Genomic DNA, 13,970 nt, shown 5'->3' on the forward strand with positions numbered 1-13,970 from the left:
ACCGTTGAACGAAAATTTAAACTGAATTTTTGAGGCACTAAACGAGAGTTCCAATGCCTCATTTTTTTTATACCTCATCATACCTCATATTTTATATCTTCATTTTCTTCATATTCAAAGTCTAAATTGTCGATCTGAACCATTCAACATGATATCCATACTAAAATATGGTTAGGGATGGAATTTTGTAAGTTTTGAAAATTTTCTACTATTTTTTAAGATCGGTAGAAAATAAATGTTTTTTGAACGGTTCAAAAACAGTGATTTTGTAACTATCTTAAAAAATAGCAAAAAAATTCCGGAAAATATAAAATTTCATCTCCATGCATATTTTAGTATAAATATTTTGTTGAATGGTTCGGATCGACAATTTGGACTTTGAAAACGAAAATGTAAAATATGAGGTATGATGAGGTATGAAAAAAAATGAGGCATCAGAATTTCAAAAAAACATCGTTTAGTGCCTCAAAAATTCAGTTTAAGTTTTCGTTCAACGGTAGGCATTCAACGATCGGTATTTTCAAATTATTTTCAAATCCGGCATGAAAAATGTTAATCCGGATTATTTGTAGTAGTCTTTCGAATAAATCAAATTATATAGTTTTCCATCTATTTAAAAAAAAATATTTAATAGTTGTAATACTTCAATACAAAATATAAATAAATTATAAAAACTGAAAAATGAAAAATAAAGAATCCGAAAAAAAAAATCTTAAATCCGGAAAAAATTATTCCGTTTTTTTAAAAAAAAAAATCCTAAAAATGAAAAAAATTATTCCGGTTTTAATATCCATTTACCGGAAATTTTTTTTCCGGAAATTGGTGTTGAAACCGGAAATTTTTTTTCCCAGTTTGGATAGTTTTCGAAATTGACAAGAGGTTTGGTTAGTTTTTTAAATTTATATTTTTTTGGGATATAAATAAAAAAATCGGTCCATGGTACATATAAATATAAAAATACAAAAGGTAAGTTGTCTTGCAAGTTGCGTAGAAATTAATTTAATTTGTCGAACATATATATATACACCTAACTCTAATTTGTACCTGCGGTACGTCTTTATATCTTTTATTAAATGAACAAACATTAATTCGTTCTTAATCAGTCAAGAATAAGAAAATTATTAAATGAATAAACATTAATTCTTAATTATTAAACGAACAAACATTAATTCTTAATTATTAAACGAACAAACATTAATTCTTAATTATTAAACGAACAAACATTAATTTTTAATTATTAAACGAAGAAACATGTTTCATAGTGAAAATTATCTTGACAACGTGATTAAAAGCACTAATCTTGTTTTGAGATTTCTCAGTTCTCTTTTGTTTAAATGGTAGTACTTTTCTTTGATTTGAAAATGAGTCATGAGACGTGTAAGAATTAAGTTTCTCTTTGACATAACTGCTTATATCATATAGCCTAAGTATTCAAGAATAAGAAACACATTGATTTTAATAAGTCAAGAATTAATTAATGAGTTCAGATATAGATTGTTCTATTTATGATAACTCGTCCTTTTTACTCAATTACAACCTTGCTTAGTAATAATTTCAGTTTACAATTACAACAGATATCTGGGAATACAATTTCATATTTTTGTTTTTCTAATTTTTAGTAATCCGAATATTAATTAATTTGTAAATAAAAGAAAGATTATTGTACTCCTTCGATGTACTGGAACCGTACGTAAAATTGTAATGGTAAACGGTAAGGACTAAGGAGGACTTTTAATAGGTGGACTTAATGCATTTGTCATTTATCTTTGTTATTGTTATCACAATTTTCATCAGCACATGTATAATATTTTCTTACTGATCATTTGACTTTAATATAGATTAACAGAAGAAACTTGGACTTTAATACGAGGTCCCTCTATAAATACGCAGTTTGCGCACATCTTTCCTGCAATAACACAAACAGAGCAGCCGTTGGTAAGGTTTTCACAGAGAGAGAGACGAGAAAGAAGAGGTAGCACAATTGGCTAGGAGAAAGTCCTAAAGTTGTTATACCCAAAAGTAGAGTTCAATTCCTCCTCACGACGCTGCGAAGGTTTTTTTAAAAAGAAAGAGAGAGAGAGAGAGGGGAAAATGGAGGGTGTTTTGAACTGGAGAGGTAACCCAGTCGATCCAAGAAAGCATGGAGGGGTTAGAGCTACTTTGTTTCTCTATAGTAAGCGTGCATTTATTTTTATCTCATATATATTCTGATATTCATAACATTTCTCAGTCTGTTAATAAAAGGAAAGTTAATAAGTTAGAATCTTTGCTCTCACAATTTTTTACCAGTACTGATTCAATAATGAAAACCTTTGCTGCATCAACATTTTTTTGTTTTTCTTATTTTGTGTATAATTTTGTTTTGACCGAGAGATGTGGTGTATGCAGCTTTGGTGGTGGTGAGAAGCAGTATCAATGCTGCAAATACAAATCTTGTCGGGTTTTTTCGTTCGACTCACAACATGACCATCGCTCGTAGTGTTATCCTCAGCACAAATTTTGGCGGTGCCACATGGATGCTCTCCATATTAGGTGCTTTCGTCGCTGATTCATATATCAACCGCTTCAAAGTCATTCTCTTCTTCGGCCCATTTGAGATACTGGTACATCTTTTATTAAATTTATTATTTGCTTGCTCTCTCACGCTTACATATAGAATTAATATATAAAAATATATATATATATATAGAATTAATATTTTTTCAGTTTAGAACTTGAGATAAATTCGCACGTTAACATGCTAATGTTATGAACTATATTTTATATGAAGGGATATACTTTGCTTGCACTACAAGTGCACATTCCCTCGCTCCACCTCCCAGCATGTAACTTAATGGACTGCGAATCTTTGCATGGATGGAGAGCATTCCTGCTTTACCTTGGTCTCTTCATGATAGCACTAGGAGAGGGCTTCATGCGCGTCACCACGCCGGGATTTGGGGGCGACCAATTCGATTCTGACGATCCATCAGAGTCACAGCTCAAAATAAAGTTCTTTGACTTTGCAGCCATGGCCACTTGCTTTGGAGCATTTCTTGGTTTAGTACTTGTGGTATGGGTTCAGAGTTTCAAGGGCTGGGATTTGGGACTAGGCGTTTGCGCGCTGTTTATTCTGGCCGGGCTGTTAGTAGCAGCCGTCGGATTTCCCATCTACCGCTACAAAGAGCCTTGTGGGAGTCCATTGACTCGTATAGTGCAGGTACCTATATGTTGTAATGCATGATATCAACTAGACACATCTAGCATGATATTTCCTGTTTTTTCTCTGTTGAATTTTAGTTTTATATAGGAACGTGTAATATTCTTGTGCGACTATACTAATGATATAGTTTTATATAGAAATTGATTAATATAGTCTGATTAAGGTCTTATAGCTCCCTATATGCGTAACTACCAAGAGAAAAAACAGTAATGCTTAAATTTAAGTGGTATTAATAATTAATAAGATTAAGATTATACTCAAACGAAAAAAAAAATATATTTGTACATTAGTTAAGCATGCTAGCAAATTAAATGATGTATAATTAAATAGTCAAGTGGTGTTTTTCATACATGACAATATCTTTAATTAATTTAATATAAAACTCGAACCTTGGTAGCTACTATCAAGTTTTCAAAAAAAAAAAAATTAATATAAAACTAAATTGTACGTCTAATCATATCTCTATTTTAACATTCAGATTAAATTAATTAATTCGTTTTCCCAATTAAAGATCTAATAAATAAATCAATATAGAACGTAAGTAAATTAGGTAGACAATATTAAGAAATGATCATTACATAACATAATTTGCATAATACGTTATGTATCATGCATATTTAGCATATATCATAATCTTTGTTCTGGAATGAAAACTGCATCCATTTTACAAAAATAAAGTGATGAATTATTGTGTATTCAATGAGCAATTTCTGTAAACCTGACAAAAAGAACTACTGTTTTGAATTCTAGGTCTTTGTGGTTGCATTTAAAAAAAGAAAAATTCATGTTTCGCCTGAGAATTTAGAAGATCCTCAAATTATTAAGGACGCGACAGATGATAATATAACAAGTTTAGAAGTACTTCCTCGCACAAAAGATCTCAGGTAGATTTTTATTTTTGGAGAACAAAGTAAAATCATGTATGTTCTCTTTGCTATATATTTTACTGATATTCATAATTAATCCTGAAAATTTCTTTGCAGGTTCCTCGATATAGCGTCAATGTACACAGGTGACACTGACGCTTGGTCGTATTGCGACATTTCTCAAGTCGAGGAGGCAAAAATCTTTGTAAAGATGCTCCCAATATTCATCAGCTCAATTTTTTGTTACTTGCCTTTTTCCTTCTTCTTCACATTAACTGCACCGGCAGCCTCCACTATGAACACAAAACTAATGGGAGTCAAAATTGCTCCTGCATCACTCTATGCAGTTGCAATAGTTATTCAATTTGTTGTACTAGTAATGTACAACCGTTTTATTGTACCGATAATGGAAAGGTATACAAGCAACAAATACTACAGTACTACATCACCTTTGGTACGTGCCGGTGTAGGTTTTGTTTTTGCCATGCTTGGTACCGGTGTGGCGGCATTAGTAGAGAGGAAAAGGAGGATGGCGGAGGATCCAAAGGATTTATCTTTTCTTTGGTCATTACCGCAATTTATTTGTGTTGGCCTCATGGAAATACTTTCATTTGTTGGACTAATGGAGTTCTTCAGCAATCAGTTGCCAGTGCAGTTGAAATCTATAAGCTCATCTATGGTGTTTTGTATTGTCGGCACTGCTATCTGGCTCGATGGTGCACTTGTCGCTGTCATAGGCAGAGTTACAAGACATGGAGATAAGGAAAATGGATGGTTCGATGGCATGGGTTTTGAGTCTACTAGGCTTGATCTCTTCTATGCGTTCTTAACTGCTCTAGAATTTCTCTGCTTTTTTATTTTTGTATTTTGTGCAAGGAGATACTTATTAAGGCAAAGTTCTTAGTTAATACAGATTTGATACGACTACATATATATTATCTGCTGCAGCTATAATCATGTTTGTATTTGTAAATGTATACTCGATCCATATATATAATTTAATTCTATAATTATTAAATTCTGAGTATAGGAACAACATGTTTGTATTTGTAGTTGTAGTTGGTAACTTGGTATAACCCTTGAGTGTATCGTCGATGGAAGACTTATTGTTTAACAACAAAGAATAAATAGTTTCTAGATGAAACGGGAAAAACAACAAAGAACAAACATCACCTCTCTCTCCCCTACAAGACAGGGCAGGAGGTTGCCATCTTGTCATATAGGAGAGAGAGAGAGAGAGAGAGAGAGAGAGCGAGGGGTGGGGAGTCGAATTTAAGAACGGCAATTTGAGGAAATAATTGATCTCAAGCCAATTCCTGTACGAATCACACAATTGGAGTCAGAATCGTTGGAGTTTTCAAACGATGATAATATCATAATAAAATTGATGAACGTGTACTTTCAATACATAGAATGGTGAAGTTGGCAAACAATAGACACTGAATCTGAATAAATTGTAAAGGAGAAAGTTCACATATGATATACAATAATAAGTTTAGTTTGCGCACAAAATATGCGCACCCCATAAATGAAAAGTTTCGCACATACTGGTTTCAAGTCCAAGTTCTTTTTTTTTTTTTTTTTTTCAAGAGCCATAATTGTGGAAAAATGGCTTTTGAATCATATCTGCACTCAAATTGCATGAAAAAAGCGGACTTTTTTTTTTTCTGTAGATATATACATAGTGGATCAACTTGTGCAAGTTGTGATAGGATGATAAGTAGCCATGTCTTGATTAGTTCCATATCACCAATAGTCAACTCAGATCGATAACTTGATTAAATTAATTAAGGAAACGATGAATTGTGCAGGCTTTGGATAAGTAGTGCATGGCATAATAGATAATTGTTTGGTCAAAGCAATTGATGATAAGATCATTATATTTTTCTCAGTGATGTTTTATATGAATATAGAGTAATTCTAATAGAAAACAAATTTTAATGTATATATGTTTGATATTCATACAAATATAATTTAAAAATATAGAATTTAAATTGTGAAACTTATTATTTATTAAATAGTCAGTGTATTACATATTAATTGATTTTGACAGTAACTTAGCATTCCATCAAATAATTTTAAATTTCGAACATTAAGTACAGTTTAATAATTTATGATGGATGGCGAATTGCAAATGATTCAAGTTTGTTGCATTAATTCCAACTTTAAAATTTAGTAACACATCTACTATATTAAGAACCAACTTTTGTTCTAGAGGTAAAGGGCGCGCAATATCCTTTCTGTGGAAGGTTGTGAATTTGAAATTCAAATTAGAAGTTCTTTATAAATATTAATTGAAATTTATAAGATAAGACATCCATATTTCTATCTTAACAAAAAAAAATATATACTATTACGTGGAGTAGAACTAGATTGTTGGTGACTTTAAATTCAAAATCTATTCGATTGAGTTCAAATAATAAATTCAAACAGTTAAATCCGATTTACGTCAACACAAGTGATGTGTTTGCAATCTTTTATTTATTACGAAAGATTATCGAATGGCTAATTAATTAAAGATAAATTAATCTTTTTGAAAAAAAAATATTATATATAATTTGGGGCCTTTAGGTGATATTTAAATTAATAATAGATGACCAGAACAAACATGGCGGCCCACAAAAGCCACATATTTTTTTGTCTTCATATGGATGTACTAGTACCATATACGTACGTCCTATTTTATGCCTTGCTTCTGGAATTTTTTTCATAAACCATAATTGAAAAATGGATTCTTAGGAAACCAATATGATTACAACTTTTTTTTCAAAAACCATAAGAACCGTGGGAACGTCACGGTCTGGCATTTTTTTTTTCCAGACCGTGTGCTTCTCACGGTCTTGCCAAAAATTTTTTATTTTTTTTATTTTTTTTTAAAAAAAAACAGATTTTTTTATTAAAAAAAACAGATTTTTTTTTTCAGACCGTGGGGTTCCCACGGTCTCAATTTTTTTATTTTTTTTTTATTTTTGATAAAACAGAATTTTTTTTAATTTTTTTTTTGTATTAAAATATTAGAAATGTTGAATATGTTTCTTTGAAAATAGATGAAATACAATATAATTTGATTTATTAGAAATACTGCAATAAATAATCCGGATCAATATTTTTCAGGTCGGATTTTTCGCGGCTGCAAGAAAAATTAATATATTTATTTATGTGTTATTAGAAAAAAATAAAAATGCTTAGATTCTGAGTTATTGATCCCGATTCAAAAGTCACTTCTAGGTAATCCAGAAAATATTGTGATCCCTCTAGGACATTTAATTTATAAAAAGTTATATCTATTTTGAGAATTCTTTTTGAATAACAATTATTAAATAACTTAAAAGTTATTATTATTTTCAAAAATAGATACAACTTTTCATAAATTAAATTTACTAGAAAGATCACAATATTTTCTGGATTACCTAGAAATGACTTTTGAACCGGGATCAATAACTCAGAATCTAAGCATTTTTATTTTTTTCTAATAACACATAAATAAATATATTAATTTTTCTTACAGCCGCGAAAAATCCGACCTGAAAAATATTGATCCGGGTTATTTATTGCAGTATTTCTAATAAATCAAATTATATTGTATTTCATCTATTTTCAAAGAAACATATTCAACATTTCTAATATTTTAATACAAAAAATTAAAAAAAATTCTGTTTTATAAAAAAAAAAAAAAAAAAAAAAATTGAGACCGTGGAACCCCACGGTCTGAAAAAAAAATCTGCTTTTTTTAAAAAAAAAAAAAAAAAAAATTTGGCAAGACCGTGAGAAGCACACGGTCTGGAAAAAAAAAAAATGCCAGACCGTGAGGTTCCCACGGTTCTTATGGTTTTTGAAAAAAAAATTGTAATCATATTGGTTCCCTAAGAATCCATTTTTCAATTATGGTTTATGAAAAAAACTATTGCTTCTGGCGTGATCTTAATTGGATCTGTTAGTCAATTGATGTTGTCGTCATTTGGAAAGTAAAATAATATTCAAATATACAATTAACCAAATCCATGTGGGCTTCCAGGAAAGAGACATGACAAAGTCAACGAGAACTCAGTACGTATCACCAAACAATCTCCAAATGGCAACCTGGCAATGAGTCAATGACTAATTAATGAGTACTCCACACAATTCCTATCTTTTTTTTCTTTTTTTTGCATTAACTAGACTAGAACATATTAGTTGAAAGTAATTAAGCTGTTAAATTAACACATTTATTTGTTCCGAGTCAGTAAGAATATTTGGTAGTTTTTTTATATAATAAGTTTATCTCAGCTCTCAAAGTCCAAAGGGCTTTTGTTTTTTATGGTTAGCGTCTTATCGAGCTTACACTCAACTAACAATTTTATAGCAAAGGGCTTTTGTTGTTAGTTCGTCATTATATTGTTATTGTCGCAATCAGGCGCAAAAAAAGGGAACGCCCTGGAATCTTCCTATAATAAACTAATAATTACACTTGGATGTTTGGGTGTAATCACATACTATTGAGTTTTGAGATGCAAATTTGAGAAGACAATTTTTTTGAATTTTTTCTGTTGTGTATTACATGCTCATTTCAAATTTATTGTTGGTACTCAAAAATGGTACCTAACGGTACAATCATTTAATTATCCTAATTACACTTTAGTCCTTTTTTTATTTTATATTTCTACCCTTTTATTTTCAATTATTCTTAATACTCTCCCTCAAGCTAGAATTATAGATGTCGAGTAATCCTAACTTGCTTGTGATTTCTTCAAACGATTTTGGATTCAATTCTTTTGTGAACACATTCGCTAGTTGATCTCCACTTTGAACAAACGGTGTTTCTATTTTCTTGGCTTGGACCTTCTCTCTAATAAAATGATAATCTACTTCTATGTGTTTGGTCTGTTCATGAAATACGGGATTTTGAGCAATGTGACGTGCCGAATTGTTGTCGCAATACATTCTCATGGGTTGATTAAAGTTGATTCCCATATCTTTAAGCAATTGTTTGAGCCATATCAATTCGCTTGCGGTTGATGCCATGGCTCGATACTCCGTTTCCGCGCTTGATCGTGTCACGACACTTTGCTTCTTGCTTTTCTATGTAACTAAATTTTCGCCTACAAATATGCAAAAACCGGTGGTAATTTTTTTTTCAAAGCTACCGGCTCAATCTGCATCGGAATAGCCACATATTGCATTAGAGTTATTATTCTTCATCCATATGCCATTTTCGGGATTGCCTTTTAAATATCTCAAAATTCTATTTACGACCTCTAAATGTGGTGTTCTTGGTGAATACATAAATTTACTAATTTGGCTTACAGAAAATAAAATATCTGGACGGGTTACCGTGAGATAAATTAATTTTGTTACAAGTCTTTGAAATTGGTTTATATCTTCTAAAGGTTCACCATCTTCGATATTTAGTTTATATATACTTACTATCTATTGGTGTAGAGGCCGGTTTACTACCTAATTTACCGGTTTCTTTTAATAAGTCTAAAGTATATTTTCTTTGTGAAATTAATAGGCCTTTGTTGGAAAAAACTACTTCTATTCCTATGAAATATTTTAAATATTCTAAATCTTTAATGTCAAATTTTTATTTTAATTGGGATTTGATTTTTCTAATTTCTTCTAAATTATTTCCGATGATTATTAAATCATCTATATTATCACAAGAGTTGTATTATTTCCTTCATTTTCTGCAAACAATGAATGGTCAGCATTGTTAACTTTAAAATTGCAAGAAATTAAATATGAGCTAAGTTTTTCATACCATACTCGTGGAGATTGCTTCAATCCATATATTGATTTATTTAGTCTACAAACAATGTTAGTATTTTTTGTTTTACATGACTCGGTGGTAGAGTCATATAAATCTCTTACTCAAGTGTTCCTTGAAGAAATACATTTTTAACGTCCATTTGATATAGGTTTCATCCATTGTTTACGACAATGGAAAATAAGACCCTAACGGTATTCATTTTTACAACCGGTGCAAAAGTTTCATTGTATTATATACCATAGGTTTGTGTAAATCCTTTGGCCACTAACCTTGCCTTATACCATTCTATGGTACCATCACAATTATATTTAATCTTGTAAACCCATTTGCACCTAACGGGTTTTTTATTTTTTGGTAATGGAACAATTACCCATGTTTCATTTTTTTTCTATAGCTTTTAGCTCCTTTCATGATTACCCATGTTTCATTTTTTTTCTATAGCTTTTAGCTCCTTTCATGACTTTATTCAAAGTTGATTTTTGAATGGCTTCTTAGTAACTTTTCGGTTCTACTTCTTTTCTATAGTAGTAAAGAAAGCTTGGTATGAAGGTAAAATTTTATTATATGAAATAAAATTTTGTATGGGATATTGAACGGTATAGGTTACATAATCTCTAAGTCTAGTAGACGGTTGTGATATTCTAGTTGTTCATTTAGGTCCCGAATTACATTCTACTTCAGTTTCACTTGCATCACTTCATTTTCATCTATTTCTTCTTCATGATCACTTGTATCATTTTTATTTTGAACAAGGTCTTGGTTTTCAAAGTAGGATATCATGGGTTAATTTTTTTTTTTACAAGGTACTTGAATTTCTCCCCCTTTTTTGAAATACGGTTCATTTTCAAAAAATACAACATTTCTAGAGATAAATATTTTTTTATAAATAGGATCATAACATTTGTGTCCCTTTTTAAAGGATGAATATCCTAAGAAAATAGTTTTTGTTGATACAAAATCTAGTTTGTTTTTTCTTTTAATATGTACAAAACTTGTGCATCCAAATATTTTTAAGTGATAAAAAGTAATTTTTTGTTGGTAAAGATTTTCTAGTGGGATTTTATTTTTTAGCGTTGAACTTGGTAATCTATTAATCACATGTGTAACACAAAGTATAGCACCCGACCAATATATTTTAGGGACATTACTTTGAAACATTAACATTCGTGTCATTTCTAATAAGTGCCTATTTTTCCTTTCCGACACTCTATTTTGCTCGGGTGTATTATGTTGGGGTTCACGCGGTGCTAACCGGAAACCGTTTAGGCTTAAGGTGCGGAATGACCGTAGAACAAAAATTTCTACGGCCAACTTAAGATCAGGATTAAACGGTGTATGTCAGGAAACTTTCCAAAGCGGTCCACCTTCAGTATTCCTTTGGCATCAAAACCCAATTTAATCCTTTTACAGATCTACTCCATGATTGATTTCTAAAACTTTAATCTACTTACAAATTAAATAGATTAATATAACATATTTATACCTTGTTTCCAAATCACAGTTGGAATGCAGATCGAGCGAGTAGAGCCTCACTAGGGAAGGAATCGACTCGGAGCATCAGACGTCTGATGCCTCTATCGGTTATCCACCAGGACTAACCGGAGAGCGGTTTGTTTCTTCTGCCAGAAATACCGTAAACCGCGGAATTCTGCAAAAACACTATTCATGGGGAAAAAGACGAAAACCCGTAAACACGAATTTTCGGTTGCTCAGTTTCATCAATATGCAAAACTGACATACCGCTAAATTCGGTAAAACACTATTCATCGATCCCATAAATATACTCCACAACAACCCGCAAGATTATACGTCAAGTACGTATAACTTTCTTTTCTCAACCGAAACACTATTTGGGAGAGAAACCGAGAAAGAGAGAAAATACCAATCCGTTTCGACACGAAACGATACGAGTGAATTAGCAATTTTTCTCTCTACCCCTCCACCCCTATTTATAGGGTTTAGGGTCGGTTGCCAAAAGACCAAAATGCCCTCCAAGTTCGGCCTATTTACAAGATATGCCATTGAATGGATAAGGATGACATGTCATGTGGATAAGATCGATGACGTGTCATCTGGATAGGATCGATGACATGTCATACGGATAAGGACGAATCTGAAAAGACTCGAATGCCCTCGGCCCGAATACAAATAATATTCGTATAATTATTCTGAACAATTATATATATTTTTCTTACGGTTGTTGTTTCGGTAATTTATACAACGTGTCCTGCACATTTATAAATTAACCGGTTAACTTTTATACAACGTGTCACACACGTTTATAAATTAACCAATGTTTTTGCTTGTTATTTTTACATAACATTTATAATTTAATTATAACACGTATAATTAATTATAACCATCTTACTATTGATCATAACCAATTTATAATCAATCACAATAAGATTCTCCGATTAACTCCTATATGGTGTGACCCAATAGGATCTGTGTTATGTTGGTAAATAGAGTTAAAACTGTTTTAACTTCTATAATCATGGGTGGCATCTGGCAACACATCATGACCATCCAATTACACAGATGATGCTGTACAGTACAATATCACGATATAGTAAACAATTTACTTGTGTCTGTTCTTCTGTCTCATAGCTATCAGATTAGTTTCAAGGTAGATATGTGCCATCCTTGCTAACTGAATCTTTTCTTGATCTTGAGCAGATTATCAAATATAATTACTCTTGTAATTATACCGCTAGCAGATAATCTTACTCTATCAAGGGGCCCAGTGATGCTATAGCTCGTATGGAGATACGAGGGACAAATAGTATTCTTGGTAGACTATCACTTCCTCAGCTAAGCTATACATATGGGAATGCTACCGTTATGACTGCTTTTTACGGACAGCGGTAGATAACAATCACACATACATATTTCTCAGTGGGAACGATAAATACATCATACTGTAGAACTTGACACTGAATGAAAACATTAATGACACGAACACAATTCTATTTAATGTTTCATTCGGGGTCTGTCAAATACCATGTTCCTAGAACATGTATCTATGTGATTAAAATGACATCTCGTGTCAGGTGGTTTGTAAAACTTAACCATCTTTTAATCCACATACTAACCTTATCGCGGTAATTAGTGTTCCTGCTAATTACCTTGGTCAGTGACTTTTTAAGAGTATATATCATCTATATTATGGAGTTTCACAATTTCAGTCATGAACTCGAAATGATTCATAAATTTAATAATACTCAAGGCAACAAAATGATATTAATCATCCAATTCATGAACAAAGCTTTATGATAAATTATCGTATTATTGACTTCTAGATTATTACACTAACATATTAATGCAAGTGGTTTGATGTATAATCTTTTTTTCTTTAAAAAAATTTGCAAAAATTTTTTTATAAATTTTCGTCCCATTATCCAATCTAAATATTTTTAGTTTGATATTAAATTAATTTTCTATGAGATAAAAAAAATTATTTGAAATTGTTAAAAACTTCATCTTTTGATTTTAGTAAATGTAACCAAGTAGTTCTTGAAAAGTCATTAATAAAGGTAACAAAATATTTGAATCCATTATACAATTCAATTGGGGCCGGTCCCCATACATCCGAATGGATCAAATTAAACATAGCTTTACTTTTACTAATATAATTAAGGAAAGGAAGTTTTGTTTGTTTTGCTAACTTGCAAACTTCACAATTAGTACAATTTGAACTTTCACAATCCAAAATAAAATTTAAAATCTCGTCGGAGGGATGCCCAAATCTTCTATGCCAAAAATCAATGTCGATGGATTTAGCGGAAGCACAAAGATAACTTTTTTGGTTCAAAAAATAATGTTCATTTCCAAGAAATTCTTCACCAATCTTCGTCCCGATTTTCCGGTCCCAAAATACAATATTTTTACAAGAAAATATTACATCACAATTTAATTCTTGTGTTAATTTTTATATCGAAAGTAGGTTTATAGGAAAGGTTTCCAAATATAATACATTATTTTTTTTATTCCAAAACATAGTTTCACCTATTCTATTTATTTTAGCCTTCATACCATTAGCTACCAAGACAAAATTGGTTGTTTTTCGTCATATCTAAATTTTTTAGCAATTTTTGGTTACCAAACATATGATCAATGGCTCCACTGTCAATAATTATTTTATCTAGCAAATTTA

At 31.1% G+C, this 13,970-nt stretch overlaps 1 protein-coding gene across 1 annotated transcript; it reads left to right on the forward strand.

Moving 5' to 3' along the window:
- Positions 1 to 1,978: 1,978 nt before the first annotated feature.
- LOC144566915 (protein NRT1/ PTR FAMILY 4.4-like) lies at positions 1,979 to 5,011 on the forward strand. Its single transcript, XM_078316958.1, has 5 exons — positions 1,979 to 2,173; positions 2,389 to 2,603; positions 2,771 to 3,199; positions 3,953 to 4,086; positions 4,186 to 5,011. The coding sequence occupies exons 1-5, from the start codon at positions 2,092 to 2,094 to the stop codon at positions 4,970 to 4,972; spliced, it is 1,647 nt and encodes a 548-aa protein (XP_078173084.1). The 5' UTR covers positions 1,979 to 2,091; the 3' UTR covers positions 4,973 to 5,011.
- The last annotated feature ends 8,959 nt before the right edge of the window (positions 5,012 to 13,970 follow it).

Source organism: Carex rostrata, chromosome 15 (assembly GCF_964058835.1).
Source record: "Carex rostrata chromosome 15, lpCarRost1.2, whole genome shotgun sequence".
Lineage (NCBI taxonomy): Eukaryota > Viridiplantae > Streptophyta > Magnoliopsida > Poales > Cyperaceae > Carex > Carex rostrata.

Excerpts from the sequence above, each read along its gene's own strand:
- LOC144566915 (XM_078316958.1), top strand. The coding sequence starts at position 2,092 with ATGGAGGGTGTTTTGAACTGGAGAGGTAACCCAGTCGATCCAAGAAAG. Across the intron at positions 2,604-2,770 it reads TCGGCCCATTTGAGATACTG|GGATATACTTTGCTTGCACT; the intron begins GTACATCTTTTA and ends TTTTATATGAAG. Across the intron at positions 3,200-3,952 it reads CATTGACTCGTATAGTGCAG|GTCTTTGTGGTTGCATTTAA; the intron begins GTACCTATATGT and ends TTTGAATTCTAG.